Below are 17,592 nucleotides of genomic sequence, written 5' to 3'. Positions count from 1 at the left end.
GGCGGTTGAATTGAATGCTGATACATCTGACTTTAGCTTTTCCTTCTCAAATTTCATGGTGAATTCGATCATACTATCACTTTCCCCTAAGAGTTCTTTTACCTTAAGCTATCTAATCAATTCTGGTTCACTGCACAACACCCAAGCCAGAATAGATGGCCCCTAGTGGGCTCAACCACGAGCTACTCTAAAAAGACATCTCATAGGCAATCTAGAAATTCCCTCTCCTGTAATCCAGCACCAACCCAGTTTACCTTTCTATTGAAGCCCCCCATGACTATTGTAACATTGACATTTGGCATGCATTTTCTATCTCCCGTTGTAATTTGTAGGCCACATCCTTACTACTGTTTGGGGGTCTGTATACAACTTCCATCAGATTCTTTTTACCCTTACAGTTCCTTAGCTCTATCCACAATGATTCAACATCTTCTGACCCTTTGTCATGTCTGTCTGTTTACTCTCCCACTTAAAAATGCTGAGGACTCAGTCCGCGATATCCTGGACCCTGGCACCCAGGATGCAACATACCATCTGGGAAACTCGTTCTCACCCACAGAACCTCCTGTCTGTTCCCCTAACTAATGAATCCTCAATCACCACAGCATGCCACATCTTCCCCCTTCCCTTCTGAGTCACAGAGCCACACTCCGTGCCAGAGACCCAACCACTGTGACATTCCTCTGTTAAGTCATCCCCCTCCCCCCCCCCCCGACAGTATCCAAAACACCATACCTGTTGTTGAGCAGGATGGCCACTGGGGTACTCTGCACTGGCTCCTTAACCCCTTCCCCTTCCTGACTGTCACCTAGTTTCCTGTGTCCTGCACCTTGTGTGTAACTACCTCTCTATATCTTATCTATCATCTCTCAGCCTTCTAAATAATCCGGAGTTCATCCAGTTTATTACAAGCTGTAGCTGGATGCACTTCTCGCAGTTGCAGTGGTCAGGGATACTGGAAGTCTCCTTGCCTTCCCATATCCTGCAAGAGGGGCATTGCACTATCCTGCCTGTCATCCACCTGGCTGAGCAGATATAAAGAAGATAAGGAAAAATCTTGAGCTTTTCTTTCCTTTGATTTCTCTTTGCTGAAGACTTGAAGAGCTAAAGCCTTAAGATCACCACTCTATGTCCACTCGGATGGTGGCTGCTGTGCTTGCCCCTACCATCCTTTAATTTGTTCTTACTAATTAATCCCAAATGCTGATTGGCCACTGGTCAAAGCTCTAGGTAAACTGTCCACCATAATGTATATATCAGCATCTCAGAGGGCTCCCAGCAGGGACATAGTTTACCACCTCATAGTTTTCATGTTTGGGGTTGCTTTGATGCTATGTAAAACCTTAGGAATAACCACAGGCCATGGTACACCTTAGTCATTGTCTGATGGGTCTATTCATTCATTCAACTTGTCCTGCCGACTCTGCGTGATATGGATATTGAAAAGACTATTCAACGTTCATTGGTAGACATAATTCCCGACAAGCACTCACAGTGAAATGTGTTCCTTGGTCAGAGTCAATGTGATACGGCAATCCCCATGTAGGACTATAGTCCTTGACCAGAGCTTTTGCTGTTTGTGTGGCAATAGCTTTCTGTGCTAAAGTAGTTTCCACCCATCTTGAAAACTTGTCCACTAATACCAGTATGTCTGAGTATCCTTGACATTTATGGGAAAGTAATATAGTCCACTTGCAAGTGTAAAATTGGACCAGGTGGGGCAAGAACACTTAATTATGGTAGCTTTTACACTGCTTCAGGATTTGTTCTCTGGCATGTCATAAATCTTTCAAATGTTCGTTGAGCTTGTACCGTAAACTTTAGATTCGACCACCTTTGAGAGAATCTGTTGATCATCCATGCAAAGCTTATTGAGAAAGTAAGGAGGCTTGGGATCTAAGGGACATTGCTTTGTGGATCCAGAACTGTCTTGCCCACAGAAGGCAAAGTGGGGTAATAGACAGGTCATATTTGACATGGAGGTCGATCACCAGTGGAATGCCTCAGGGATCTGTTCTGGGACCCCTGCTCTTTGTGATTTTTATAAATGATCTGGATGAAGAAGTGGTGGGATGGGTTAGTAAATTTGCTTATAACACAAAGTTTGAGGGTGTTGTGGATAGTGTGGAGGGCTGTCAGAGGTTACAGCAGGACATTGATAGGATGCAAAACTGGGCTGAGAAGTGGCAGATCAAGTTCAACCCAGATAAATGTGAGGTGGTTCATTTTGGTAGGTCAAATACGATGGCAGAATATAGTATTAATGGTAAGACTCTTGGCAGTGTGGAGGATCAGAGGGATCTTGGGGTCCGAGTCTATAGGACAGGTTGCGCAGATTGACTCTGTGGTTAAGAAAGCATACAGTGGGTCTTCATCAATTGTGGGTTTGAGTTTAGGAGCCAAGAGGTAATGTTGCAGCTATATAGGACCCTGGTCAGACCCCACTTGGAGTACTGTACTCAGTTCTGGTCGTCTTACTATAGGAAGGATGTAGAAACCATAGAAAGGGTGCAGAGGAGATTTACAAGGATGTTGCCTGGATTGGGGAACATGCCTTATGAGAATAGGTTGAGTGAACTCGGCCTTTTCTCCTTGGAGCAACGGAGGATGAGAGGTAACCTGATAGAGGTGTATAAGATGATGAGAGGCATTGATCATGTGGATAGTCAGAGGCTTTTTCTTAGGGCTGGAATGGTTAGCATGACAGGGCACAGTTTTAAGGTGCTTGGAAGTAGGTACAGAGGAGATGTTAGGGGTAAGTTTTTTACGCAGAGTGGTGTGTGCGTGGAATGGGTTGCTGCTGATGGTGGAGGCGGATACAATAGGGTCTTTTAAGAGACTCCTGGACAAGTACATGGAGGTCAGAAAAATAGAGTGCTATGGGTAACCTTAGGTAATTTCTAAAGTAAGGACATGTTTGGCACAGCTTTGTGGGCCGAAAGGCCTGTATCGTGCTGTAGGTTTTCTATGTTTCCAACCCAGACTCTGTTGTAGTTACACAAACCCAAAATGATCAGAGTTGCTTGACTATTGTAGGTGGCTTTTCTGACAACAGCTTTTACATGACCCTCAGTGATTTCCATGGGAAATTTCCTGTCCCTAGTAAATTACTTTTCTTTGTTGCAATTGTGCCTTGTCTAGATTTGTTTTGTGACCTTTAGAGGATAGATAAATGAGCGAATAAAGCACATCATGTTCTTGTTGGTCAGCATCTTTGGATGCACTCAGGATATCATCCACATATGGTAGATAGTCAAGTCAATAGCTGGCAAGTTCCTCAGATGTTATCTCAAAGCCATATGGTCAACACTGGGACTGTTGTGGAGTCCTTGTGGTAACCTTGTCCACTGGTATTGTTGACGATCAACTGTGAAAGCCAAGCACAGTTAACATTCAGACACCAGTTGTACAGACCAGAATCCATTGGCCATATCAATAACTGTTAATCATGTGTGATGGCTTCAGGGCATTGGAAGTTGTTGATGAATCTGCCACCAGAAGGGTTAGCTTGTCAATAAATTGATTAGCAAACCAGAAATCCACTGTCAGTCTCCTTTCATAGGTTCCATCTTCAGTACGACATGTCTTCACTCCCTTGGTCTTTATTGGAACAAGCTATGGCATAGCTAATAATCCTATCATTGCCTCGCTGTCAACCTCATTTGAGTCGCTGGAGGCCATGTAGAGTCCATGTCATGTCCATCCTGTAGCTTCTTGGAGTTCAGATATTGCTGTTGTCTTAGAGGACTGTCCAACGTAGGCTGTAATTCCTCAGAATTCAGATGATGTCACTAATTCAGAGGACTATCTGATGTATTAGGTTTTTCCCAAGGAGAAGAATCAATGGCAGGACCACTCACTTGAAGTTGCAGTTACGCATCCTCATATTGACTTGGTCTGCTTTAAAGTTCCGTACACTGTATTTTGATTGAATTACAATTAGCTTTTGCTCATTCAGTTAATACAGAGATTTGTTCTTTAGACCTTTTACTGTCCATATTATATTGTTTTTCTAGTTTATCACACATTTCACTTTGTTTCCCAGTCGACTGGTAATTTTCTGTTAGCTGCCTCATTAACTTTTTAATTTGGTCACACATTTGATCAAACCAACCACATGATCTTATTTTTAACTCACTCATTCAAGGTTTTTTCCTTTTGCTTGGACACTCTCTGGATCTTGTTACATACCTTCTTAATTAACTTAACATTGTTGCTATTTTTCATCTGGATTTTTTCATCAATTTTATCAAACAGAGGTATTTCACAACTCTGGCTATTGTCTTAATTCAATCTCGTGTAACATTTGATTTGTACGTACTTTTTATTACTTTGACCACAATCACAAAATACAGTTAGATTACAATCAAAATATTGTAGCTTGTGTCTCAATCTTTATCATGCTGCAGTCGAGTTCTTATTTTTTTTTCTCTTTTTAGTGTGCAATCTTTTCTCCCTCAACCATATTCTAGATTTTTTTTAAGCACTAGATTAAAAACAGAATTTTTCTTCACACTCCACTGGCTTGTAGGAATTTAATCTGAGCTCCATATTATTCTCACAGCTCATCTACTTTTTTACAGATCTGTTTTTTCTTAATAGCAAAGTAGTTTCCTCACTCCAACACTTCCATCAGATAATGTATTGAAGCTAGAACTAGTCGGTGTTGTCTCTCAGACAATTTGGAACTAGAGGTAGCTTTTACCTCCTTTGTTTTCACACTAAAAAATTGCACCTCATCTGGGATTCCTCCAAGTCTTTAAATCTTTGCAACCATCCTTTAGTGACTACAACAAAGTTTGTTGGATTCTGATGTTTTTGATTCAAGGTTCTTTTGGAAGTCAAGAAAGTGACACAAAACTTGTTGCTTCACAATTTTATTAAGCGCTAATGGAACAAAGGAATTGGAAATGGACAGTAACAGGAGTCTAGTAGGGGGAAGGGAAATAAGAAGTAAAGGATAAAAGACTAAAGATGGTGAGGCAATGTGGTCAGCCCTTAATATACCATAGATTAGAAACATTCTATTCAAATAGGTAGATAAGACCATAAGACATAGGAGCAGAATTAGGCCATATGGCCCATCGAGTTTGCTCTGCAATTTCATCATGGCTCATCCAATTTTCCTCTCAACCCCAATATCCTTGTATCCCTTCATGCCCTGACCAATCAAGAATCTTATCAACATCTGCCTTAAAATATATATACAGTGTTGGTTTTCACAGCTGCCTGTGGCAATAAATTCCACAGATTCACCACTCTCTGGCTAAAGGAATTCCTCCTCATTTCCATTCTAAAAGGATGCCCCTGTATTCTGAGACTATGTCCTCTGGTCCTAGTCTCTCCCACCAGAGGAAACATCCTCTCAACTCTACCAAGCCTTTTACCATTCTATAGGTTTCAATGAGGTCACCCCTCATTCTTCTGAATTCTGGCGAATACAGGCCTAGAGCCATCAAAAGCCCCTTCATATGACAAATCGTTCAAATCTGGAATGATTTTTGTGAACCTTCTTTGAACCCTATCCAGTTTTGGCACATCCTTCCTGAGGTAAGGGGCCCAAAACTCTTCACAATACTCCAAATAAGGCCTCACCAGTGCTTTAGAATGACTCAAAATATTAAGTTTCCTTCTGTTTGTTGATATCGAACAGTCTTGCAGCAGTATTTTGATTGATAAAAGGAGCTAAGAGAGCAATTCTTACACGAGGCAAACATTGTATCTGTATGGTTACAGGATTCCCACTGCATTATTCTAGGTATGATTTTAAGGAATATTTAAGGAATATTTCTCTTTTGAGCATGAAGTATTTGAAGTTGAAACATCTACCCTAGAAAACTGCTCTATCATATAGCAGTAAATGAAACAATTGTGCTTAATGATATGTCCACCATCCCTTTGAATTTCTGTAGCTCACTGCTTAACATGGAAAGGTGTTTGGAGGGATGTAGCTACTCTTCAATAGCCGAATCACTATTGTTCATAGTTTGGATCACTGTATTATCAAGTAAGGGGCAAGCACATGAAACTGCAAGCAATATTTTCAACAAAAGAAAAATTATTTTGGCACAGAAAGGAAATGGGCATAAGGGTCCAACAGAACATTAGCATTCCATAAAGCACTTTGCATCACTTGTTACCTAAATCCAAGATATTCAAGATTTTGGTCGAGTCTTCCACATGAGAGTTTAAGGCATCCATCAGACCCTTTCATGAGACTAGATAAATTAAGGACCTATGATGCAATATTGGACTTCTGCACTGTGAATGCATTTCCCTTTGGACTTCTACTTCATTTGCCCTAAATTTCTGATGAAGGGCTGTTGTGGCTCAAGGTAGCTGTTTTAAAAGAGTTTTTATTTTAGCATAAAATATCTCTGGTGCCACTCCTGTAATATGGGTAGCTCCTATAATATGGGTAAGTATACATGTGCATTGACCTAATAAGTATACCACTGTTTGATGCAAAGTTCTTTGCTTTCTCATTCTCCCTCAGAATTGAAAAGACTATAAATAACAGACACAGCAAACTGCTCTATATTTCAGATTACTGCAGTTACAATTAGTATTTTAATTCCAGCAGAGTGTTTGCTGAGAACATTGATGCACTTGTAACCAGATTTTTTTGAATGTAGAATAAAGATTAGAGCAGCAGTTTTCAAGAACAGTTAATGAAATATGCCTTGTTGGTATACAACAAGGCTAATATTTTGGCTTGGTCTTATCAGAAGTTATGTGTTCAATGCAATTACTAGGTAATATCTGCTTAAGGGGGATTGACAGTACTTGGTTCTTGCTCAGTATGTTCCAAGCCATGATCTTTTGTTCACCCTACACCCCCTAACACAAACAAACAAAAAAACACACACACACACGCACACACACACGCACGCACGCACGCACGCGCAACATACCAGTAAAGCCATCGTTGATCAGGATCTAAATTAGACCAGCCATATTTTTTTTCAGTTTATTAATTTTTCAGGATGTGTTACTGTCAAGATGAACATTTATTGTTTTTAATAAGAATTCGCAAACCATCTGCTTGAATTAGTGCACCCTTTGTGATCATTATGTTCCTGCCATGCCTAGGAGTAGGAGTTCCTGGATTTAGATCCACCAATGATGAAGGAAGCACAGAATGAAGTACTGGTGGTATCCCCAATGCTCTGCTATCCTTATTCCTCGTGAGCTAGAGGCTGTGGGTATATGAGTTATTGCTACAAGACCTGATCTCTAGTGAATGACAAACCTTCTGAAGCATGTTAGGGATGTAACGGAAGAACCCACATTTGCCTAAATGAATACAGCTTTACCAACACCTGAGAAGTTCAATGGAATACAAAGCAAAGCAGTTCCTTTAATAGGCTCTCTGTTATACAATCCTATAACTTCTCTCCTTCCACTACTAGCACTCTGTGGCTACAGTTATGCCATCAACAAAAGGCTGTGTAAAAGCACTCCAAATGTCTTTGCTTGTCCCTCACAAACCTGTTACCTCTACAAACAAGATCAATGGTGACAATCAAGTTCCTCTACTCCCCCACGCCATGAATCAGGTGCCATTTTGATATGGGAATATATTACCATGTCTTTATAGTTATTGAATCATAAACTGGCATTTCCTAACTTACTCTGGTAGTGTCCTCACTGTGCTGATATATAGAAGCTCAAGAAGGTGAATTATCATCATCTTCTTCAAGGTATTATGGACAGTCAATAAATATTGGTCTTGCCTGCAATTTGTAAATACTGTTTTCAAATAAAACATAAATTAGATGGAGCTAGTGGAAGGCAGCATGTAGCTATAAGCCCTGCTGTTTCATGGCAATTCATCTGTTCAACTCATGTTTGGACAAGGTACAAGACTAGAGCAATAGGGTTTCGCATTGATGTTTCTCCAGTGCTGTGTTGGTTAACATTTTGTCAACTATGGACAAATGTTGACTTCCAGAAGTTATTTTATAAAAATGTAACTAAATATGAAAGAGACAACAGATGGAAGCATACAAACACAAAAATCAGGATAATAGTACCAGATGAAGAAAACGATTGACTAAATCCTGTCCACATTTTTAAAATGGTGTTTTTAATTTTACTATGATACTGTTGAGGTTGTCCGAACAGATAATCTATCAGTTTATGCAGACAATCCCTAATCTTCATTAAAAAGTTTTGCAACTAATCCACTTACTTACCTTCCCTCAGCCTATTCCAAGTAAGCATAGACCGGGTATTGTTACTGTGGTTTAAGCTATGATGTTTAACTGATCAAAATATGAATAATAATCATATACATAGTCTCACCTGTCAATGGACATAGCTATGATGTTACCTGAAAAACACTGCTCAAGCTTACATTCATATCACTGATATAGATGGCAGTTAACTGAGTGTGAATACGTTGTGAAGTATTTACTTCCAGCACGGCATTGTATTTTAATGCACAAATTGAGACAGATGTTATTTGAGATGAGCTGTACATTTCTCTTTCCTGCAGAACTTCTCTTGTTGCTTTTTTTTTTGCATCATTAATCTTCTCTTGTCTAAATTTATCTTTTAATCTTCATTATCAAGCTTTAAGACAGATACACTAAATAATACAATTAAGGGCATTAATGATAGCTAAGGGGGAGAAGAAAAGCAGTTACAACTTCATTATTTTCCATCTTCATCAGTTCATTAAAAAGCTTATGCTTCTTTTGTCGTGTAAATCGGTTGTGCTGATGTTCACATATCCCACCCTAGCTCAGTGTCAGCAACAGATGACAAAGCAATGGATTGCAATTATTTTTCATTCAATGTCAGCATTCTTTTTCTATTCTTTGTTCTACTTTTCATGTAACTGAAAGAATCTTCCATAGTACGTTTATAGCCTTGCAAAAGCATATCGTTCTGGCAACTCAGTTAATCTCAATCATAATTCTTAAAACACTTTATTGTTATCTCTTAAAGGAGACTTCAGCTTTGATTCATTCCAACCTGCGCAGAAGTAACTGTGCAGATCTGTCATTTTCTTTATACTGATAGGTCAGAAGATAGGGCTGTGTAAAAGTAAAAAGAAACACTCTTCTAAAGAAAGTGAGAGGGACACTAACCTACGGGTACCTGGCATGTTCAGGTTTTAATTTTAAAAAGTATTATAATTGTGCAAAAATACATGATGTAGGGTTATAGTGGGGAACGTGGCATGCAGTAAAATTGATACTTGTTTTATGTTTGTTCTTTTAATTTTCTCTCTGTGCTTCATGGCTTTTTGTTTTGCTTGAACTGCCAAGCAGATCCTGCCTGTTTTCCCCGTCTAGTGTGTGGGTTAATGCTGGTGGTTCCACAATTTGCATGTTTTCTCGTGCGTTAGTAGCAAGCGTGTTTGAAAATTGTAAAAAGGCCAAACATATAATAAACCTCTCATTAGTTCTTTTGTTTACGTATTTCATTTCTTAAAAAAATTCCTAGATTTCTGAGCTTCTCTGTTCATTATAAATCTTTTGTTTTTGTTTACACATTAGCTCCACCATAGGTTGGAAGGGCTTAAAGATGAACTCAGAAGGCATAGAGGATACAACTCACGAGTAACTATTACTGATCAAAGGAGCTGCTACCATTCGCAAACTCTGCTTTGCGCTATGAGTTCTAGCTCCTTGCTATTCTATCTATGTGAAGATTCTTGATTGTTTGTTTTCCCACCTTAACACTGTCCACTAGTCTGTGCCTTTAACATTTGTCTTAGAATCTTTCAGTTATCATATCCACATTTTGACCCTCCTAATTCATTTATGGTGTAATTCTTGTTGTTTTGTGTCTATTGTGTGTGTGTGTGTGTGTGTGTGTGTGTGTGTGTGTGTGTGTGTGTGTGTGTGTGTGTGTGTGTGTGTGTGTGTGTGTGTGTGTGTGTGTGTGTGTGTGTGTGTGCGCATGCGCGCACAAGTGCACAACTGTGTATGCATACATTTATTTCTGAAGACTTTTGCTAGATCAGAACATATAAGCCCTTCTACATGGATTAGTTTACTGCAACATGCCACGTTCATTCACAATCTTTTCTTCCTTCATGCAGTTTTCATGGCTACTTGTGCTCAGCAGATCTAAAGCAAATTTATTTTGAGCTACTGTGTCCTGTCGAATAACTTTTGCCTCCATTTTAATGGGTTTTCCAGATTTCTTCCATTTACATTTTAATATTCTAGGATGAAGAATCATAAGCTTACCCATTGTAGCATTCTTGCACAAACTTGTCATTTCATGGTGGTGATCCAGCTTTGTTCATCATAATCTATTTTGTATAACCCACTGCATGTATGTATGTTTAAATTTCCAGTTCATTATGTAGACTTTAAAGATAATATCCATTCTCTCTGCAGGTCCAGTCTCGCTGCAGCAGCAAGGAAAACATTCTGAGAGCCAGTGAGTACTTAAATCATGTTATTAGCTATGTTACTGTTAATGTAAGTATGCTAACAAAAAATACAAGTGGTATTTCCTGGCATTATCTGCCTCCATGATGTCATTTTGTTCCAAAGTGACCCAGCATTTAGAGTAATGGAACAGTGCTGCACAAATACAGGCCCTTTGGCCCAAAGAGTTCAATCCAGCCTTTACGTATGAAATTATAGGAGGAATACTGTGTGGAAGAGATGAGGGCAATATGCTGTGTGGATATGGTGCTGCAGGGAGCGAGGATGTGGAGGAGTGGGGGAGGTAACAGTAAGGAGATTGTTGAGAGTTAAGAAATGGTTGTGTGTAAGAACTACCTGTATTACGAAAACCATCCTGTGATGTTTTTGATCATGAAAGTTAAAAGTCATCATTCAGGAAATTTATTATTGGAATTTTGCCAAGACCCTTTAAATGACTTCCTCTCATATAAATCTGTTTCTTTATAAAAGTCAGACAATTTGAAATCATACAGATTTCTATTAATATGCTCCAGTTCACATTCAGCATGATTACTGTTTGGAGTAGAGAGCATTGTGGGGCGGATCGTGGTTAATGGCAGAATGTAGCATCCAAGATACTGGACTATGCAGTTGTCAGTAAATCTGATAATCTTTCTCGTTTATTCATTATACTTAATTTCTTGTCCTCTTATGCTACCATATAAATTAATATTCAGATATTTTCAGAACTGTGTTTGGACAGTAATCATTTTTAAATCGTTAAACTCATTTTCCTCTATGAATCAATTTCTGAACAGCCTCCTTCTCACTATTGAACTGTGCCCCCTGAACTGTTAACCATGTCCCTTGACCTCAGTAGTGCTGTTGCTCCACATTTGTGGAACTAAAATTAAGATTTTGTTTGCTTCCTTGCAGAGAAAAAGAAAACTTAAACAAAAGCAAGTGAAGGGTTTACAGTTGATCTGTATTTGACCATTCAGTGAGTCCACAATCAGGACAAGCAGCATTTAAGGATTCATTGTGAAACATTATTTAGAAAACAAATGCTTTTTGAATTGTCAAAACATGGTTAGCTGTTTTAAGGATTTTCATAGAACCACCATTGCTGCTTTCGTTGTGATATGTGAAGCAAAGCAGAACGTCGCCCTTAAAGGAGCAGAAAGCGAAGTAGGACTTTGAAACAAAACACAAATTATTGTATTTATGCAGCAAATAGGTCCATTCTTGAGCAGAGAAAAAAGGTGAAAATAATGCCAAGAAGGAGATGATGAGGGCTGACATGTAAATTTCTTCTTGAATCCAGTATGACTATTTCCTTATAATTGGTGGCTACTCTTGTTAATGAGATAAAATCCCATGACATTACAGGAAGGATACTGGCATGGATTAGAGGAATGGCTGACAGGCAGGAGACAGAGTGTGGGAATTAAAGGGGCCTTTTCTGGTTGGCTGCCAGTGACCAGTGGTGTTCCTCAGTGCGTCAGTATTAGGACCGCTACTTTTCACATTGTTTGTCAATGATTTGGATAATGGAATTGATGGCTTTGTAGTAAAGTTTGTTGATGATAGAAAGATAGGTGGAGGGTAGGTAGTGCTATTACAGCAGGACAGGCAAATTGGAAGAATGGGCAAAAGATGTGGCAGATGCAATACAGTGTGGGAAATGTATGATAATGCATTTTGGTAAAAGGAGCTCTAGTGTGGACTATTATCTAAATGGTGAGAAGATTCAAACATCAGAGGTGCAGAGGGACTTGGGAGTCCTCGTGCAAGACTCCCAGAAGGTTAATTTACAGGTTGAGTCTGTGGTAAAGAAAGCAAATGTAATGTTGACATTTATTTCAAGGAGAATAGAATATAAAAGCAAGAAGATAATACTGAGTCTTTATAAGACACTAGTCAGGCCACACTTGGAGTATTGTCAACAGTTTTGGGCCCCATATCTCAGAAAGGATGTGTTGTCATTGGAGAGAGTCCAGATGTGGTTCAAGAAGATGATTCCAGGAATTAAGAGGTTAATATATGAGGAACATTTGGCAGCTTTGGGCCTATACTCACTGAAATTTAGAAGAATGCTGAGGGAGGTTCTCATTGAAATCTACTGAATGTTGGAAGAACTAGATAGGGTGGATATGGAAAGGATGTTTCTCATGGTGGGGTATCCAGAAGTAGAGGGCACAGCCTTAACACTGGGGGGGGGGGGCATCCTTTTAGAATGGAGGTAAGGAGGAATTTTTTTAGTAGTGAATCTGTGGAATGCTCTGCTAGAGACTGTGGTGGAGGCCAAGTCCGTGCATATTTAAGGTGGAAGTGGATCATTTCCTGATCAGTCAGGGCTCAAAGGATATGGCAAGAAGGTAGTGTATGAGGTTGAGTGGGATCCAGGATCAGCCATGATGGAATGCCGGAGCAGACCCACTGGGCTGACTGGCCTATTTCTGCTCCTATGTCTTATGGTCATATGACATGCATCCAGGAAGGTGGTCTCAGGATTTGAGTGTCAAAGTGCATCTGAATCACTTCAATTCACCTAAGTCCTGTTATCCTTCCAGATGTGTGTCATCATAATGGGTTAGTACCAACATTAGGAAAATACTACAACAATTTTAATGGACCTGAGACACATCTTGAAGAAATTCTTCTGTGTCAGTCTTTATTAGTTATTGTGCACCTAATAAATACAAAATGGCTTCTTCCGTTCTGTTAAAAGGCTAATTTATGTGTACAGTTTTATATATTTTAAATACATCTCAGCATCAGGAATGAAATAAGCTTTCTTGGACTTGGTACTGGTGGGGAAGAGTGGTAGTGACATAAAAGAATGAAATTAATACATCATAAACTTCATTAGTGAAGTTACAGGAAATCTCCCCGTGAAAAGTGGAAAAAAGGGATGGAGTTTGCCTCAGCATTGCTAAAGAATCTTCTTGCACCAAAACAATAGAAAAGTTGAAGGCCCCTGCTCCAATGCCTGAGAAGCCTAAATTGCAAAGCTTTTTTTCAGCAGACAATTATATATGTTCAAAATAAAACTGCATGGATGGAGTTAATGCAATTTTTCTTAGATGATTTATAATATTGTGCTGCAACAGTGCAAGCTTGAGACCAGCTTCTAAAATTTATTTCTTATCAATTTGAAGGTAATTAATTTTGATTTTTCAAATTAACATTTAAACTAGGGCTCTTACTGAGATCCCAAGTATCTGAGACACGGTTCTTCAGTTTCATTCCATATAATACCAATATATAACTGAGAGTTACAACTACTGTATAAGAAGGCGTTCTGCACAACAATATGGAATGTTGCCAAATACCTTGTCTACACAATATTGGGTATGCCCTGTCAAAAGTTAGAGCAAATTCAATCTGATAATCATTGGAAAAATTATGGAAGATATTGTTAGCAATCTTATCAAATGTTTTCATCAGATTCTAACATGCTGCAGATGCTGGCTAGAAATGGCATTAGGAAGCTAAAATCTAATAGTGTTTTTGATTCCTATTTTAATTTCTTTTGTTTCTTTTGCCAATTTCACTGGTAGCACAGAAGTAATAGTTCAACTGATATTTCCCTGCTAGTTCTACTAGGTCATATTTCCATGAAAGATGAAATTCTGCATCTCCTCTCCTTGCTTGTGTATAAAACACCACATAGCACAATTTCATTAATCGTGCTTTCTTCAGACCTTTTGTCTTTTTTTACTTAGAAAAGTGAATGATGTAATTGTGCCACATCTGAGTTTTATAAATGAGGATGGGATATAATAGGTAAGTATGTAGTGAGAATATTAAGCTTGGCATATTAGTGATGATTAATGGGCAGCTGCAGAAGAAATTGAGAAGCTTGTCTTCTTTTAGATGTTTTACTTTTCCTTCTTAATGCTGCCCCCTAATGCCTTAAGTTGATAATCCAGTTGGTACCCAGGCAACTTGATTCACCATTTTTTCTACTCATAACCATATTCCACTTATTCATGTACATGTGCACAATTTGTTAAGAATTGGGGTGCATAGACAGCATGGAAATGTCAGCAGCTGTCAGCATTAACAACTGTTTGTCTTAGTTTGGGAACTGAACATATGTGAAAGGTTTTTCTTTTTCACAATGATAGTTCCACAGCACAGAAATAGGCCCTTTAGCCCAGCTGGTCCATGTATTAGACTTTACATTAACTTTATTGTTTGGCAGTGATTTCTAACTGGTATAGCTGAGACATTGGAAAGTAAGCATGTAAGTCTGCTGAAAAATAATTAAGCAAAAGTGGGATGACAATGTGAAACTGTTTTTCTTCTACAACCAAATCAGAGGGTAAAAAGCTTTCAGAGGTAAACTTAACAAAAACAGTTCAATGTAAAATGTGCCATCTGGAAGACCAATCTCAGGAGAAGGTGTAATCGTTCTGACATATTACAGCTTTGTCAATCAGAAACTAAATTGGGGTTGTTGGCATACTACTAAATTCAGTTATGATCAAGCAGAGGAGCTAATAAATAAATTATGTGGACATTTAGTTTTTAATTTGTGGAGCACTGCCAACAAGTTTACTTAACTGCATATGGATGAGTAGCTTACTTGGTGCTTCGTATTTTCACATGTTAATCTTGCTGAGAAATACATTAAGAAATTTGTCTCACCACTAGAAAACTGTAATCAGGTTAGACCAGGGGTCACCAACCTTTTTTGCACCGCGAACCGGTTTAATATTGACAATATTCTTGCAGACCGACCAACAGTGGAGGGGTGTTAATCGCGACCGGAATATAGGTGATAAATCAACTATAAGTTACTTACAAGTGGCTAATACACTCAATTTCATTTCTAAAAGGGTTTATCTAATGAATTGAATATTAAACTCACAGCGCATATTTTCCTTGCATGAATATAGTGATAAGTCAATTATAACTCAGTTATAAGTCAATAGCATCATAACATTTTAACTAATGTTTGGATATTAAACACACAACACATGTTTTCCTCGTACGAACATATAAAATCATTGCAACACGCCAGTGAGAGGACAAGGTAAGGGCTGGAGATCCCGATACCAGGGCTGCGGCAGTCGCAGTCCAGAGAGAGCGACCGACTGAGCGAGGAGTGCAACAGGGCGCGTGCCCGTCACCCTTGTAGATAGGTAGGATCTATCAGCCAGCAAAAGTTTGGCTCGAGGGATGATTTCCAGTAGATCGCAGCGAGGTAGCTGCTCTGCTACTTACGAAACCCTGAGCCCGAATTAGGTTGTCTACGAATACTTTAGCACCGGGTTCACCACGAAAATTTGGTGTGCCAAACAGGTTTAGAGGCGGCGCCCATCTGTCCGCGCTCCAGGCCAGTAGCAACAGCACTTCTCACTGGCCGGTTACCCAAGGCCAACCAGTGATCCCTGGCACGAGGGTATCACTGCGTTTAGGCCAGTGGTCCCCGACCACCGGCTGCAAAGCATGTGCTTTGGAAATGATATGATTTGACGATATGAGTCAACTACACCTTTCGTCATTTCCTGTCATGCCCACTGTTGAACTTGAACGCACGCAAGGTCATCAGTTGCCTAAACGCAGTGATACCCTCGCGCCAGGGATCACTGATTGGCCTCAAGTAATTACCCGCCTTGCGCGGCCGGTGAGAAGTGCCGTTGCTACTGGCCTGGAGCACGGACAGATGGGTGCCGCCTCTAAACCTGTTTAGCACACCGAATTTTCGTGGTGAACCCGGTGCTAAAATATTCGCAGACGACCTAATTCAGGCTCAGGGTTTCATAAGTAGCAGAGCAGCTACCTCACTGCAATCTACTGAAAATTGCTCCTCGAGCCAAACTTTTGCTGGCCAATAGATTCTACCTACAAGGGTGGTGGGCACGTGCCCTGTTGCACTCCTCGCTCAGTCGGTCGCTCTCTCTGGACTGCGACTGCCGCAGCCCTGGTATAGGGATCTCCAGCCCTTACCTTGCCCTCTCACTGGCGTGTTGCAATGATTTTATATGTTCATATAAGGAAAGCATGCACTGTGTGTTTAATATTAAATTTGTTAGATAAACCCTTTTAGAAATGAAATTGAGTGTATTAGCCACTTGTATCACCTATATTCCCTTAGTGATTAACACCCCCTGGCCGTCGGCCGGTCTGCAAGAATATTGTCAATATTAAATCGGTCTGCAGTGCAGAAAAGGTTGGTGACCCCTGGTTTAGGTGACTGATGATCTCGCATAGATAATGACCTCACGTGCATTCAAGTTCAACAGTGGGTGTGACAGGGAATGAGGAAAGGTGCAGCTGACTCATATTGTTTCGTATCGCCATCTCATATCGTTTCCTTGCAGCCCGGTAGCACATGCTTTGCAGCCCAGTGGTTGGGGACCACTGGCCATTAGGCTTCAATGATTACCTCATGAATGAGTAAAACAAAAGCATTTATTGGAACAGTTTCTGGTCAATTAAAAGCAGATTGTAATCCTTTTGATGCAAAGGTATCTGATGGATGCTAAGGAGCTTTGGCAAATGGGAAGCTTTCTAATTTAAAGGAACAAAAGAAAGACAGAACTTCTATCAAAAATAGCAGAGAAATTGAATGTAAAAGAAGAAAAAGCAAAAGGAGATGATTTTCCAGCTGTACTAAAGTTTGTGAGTTGAAGAGAAGTAGGGGCAGAGTACAGATGATAAAAGAATAGGAACCTGAAACAACTGTAGGAGCCAGTGAGCATCTGTGAGCATATGAGAGAAATAATCATTACCAGGTTATACCATAGTATATCGGGGTGATGTGAGAGAAATTATTAGAGGCAATCAAGTAATGTGTTCAAAAACCTAAAAACTACAAGCTGAAGATTTTTAATTAATTCGGTAAATAAAACTTCAGAATGAAGGTTGGAAGTGAGCACCGCATTCAAAGGTTCAAAGGTCAAGTTTAATGTCAGAAAAATGTATACAATATACATCCTGAAATGCTTTTTCTTCGCAAAACATCCACAAAAACAGAGAAGTGCCCCAAAGAATGAACGACAGTTAAAAGTGAGAACCCAAAAGTCCCCCTCAGCTTCCCCCTCCCGCGTGTAAATGGCAGCGAGCAACAATCCCCCTCCCCACACCAGCAAAAATAAAAGCGCATCGGTACTATCTCCAAGCCCCAGCGTGTGCTAAGCAATAGCAAATACACAGACCATAGTTATCCCTGTTATGTACCCCCAGGGTTCTTTTTATCTGT

The 17,592-nt window shown here is 39.7% G+C and overlaps 1 protein-coding gene across 20 annotated transcripts in view; it reads left to right on the top strand.

Moving 5' to 3' along the window:
• The window catches only part of LOC140725128 (gephyrin), a 598,333-nt gene that overhangs the window by 445,619 nt on the left and 135,122 nt on the right, over window positions 1-17,592 (top strand). For 13 of the 20 annotated variants that reach the window (XM_073040176.1, XM_073040167.1, XM_073040183.1 and 10 more), the window contains 2 exons: window positions 9,510-9,572; window positions 10,362-10,404. In XM_073040176.1, coding sequence (XP_072896277.1) covers window positions 9,510-9,572; window positions 10,362-10,404 — 106 coding nt within the window. The remainder of the gene's footprint in view (window positions 1-9,509; window positions 9,573-10,361; window positions 10,405-17,592) is intronic. The other 7 variants (XM_073040178.1, XM_073040175.1, XM_073040186.1 and 4 more) reach the window with 1 other exon arrangement.

This window comes from Hemitrygon akajei, chromosome 3, assembly GCF_048418815.1.
Source record: "Hemitrygon akajei chromosome 3, sHemAka1.3, whole genome shotgun sequence".
Classification (NCBI taxonomy): Eukaryota; Metazoa; Chordata; class Chondrichthyes; order Myliobatiformes; family Dasyatidae; genus Hemitrygon; species Hemitrygon akajei.
This window is presented reverse-complemented; position numbering and strand designations above follow the sequence as displayed.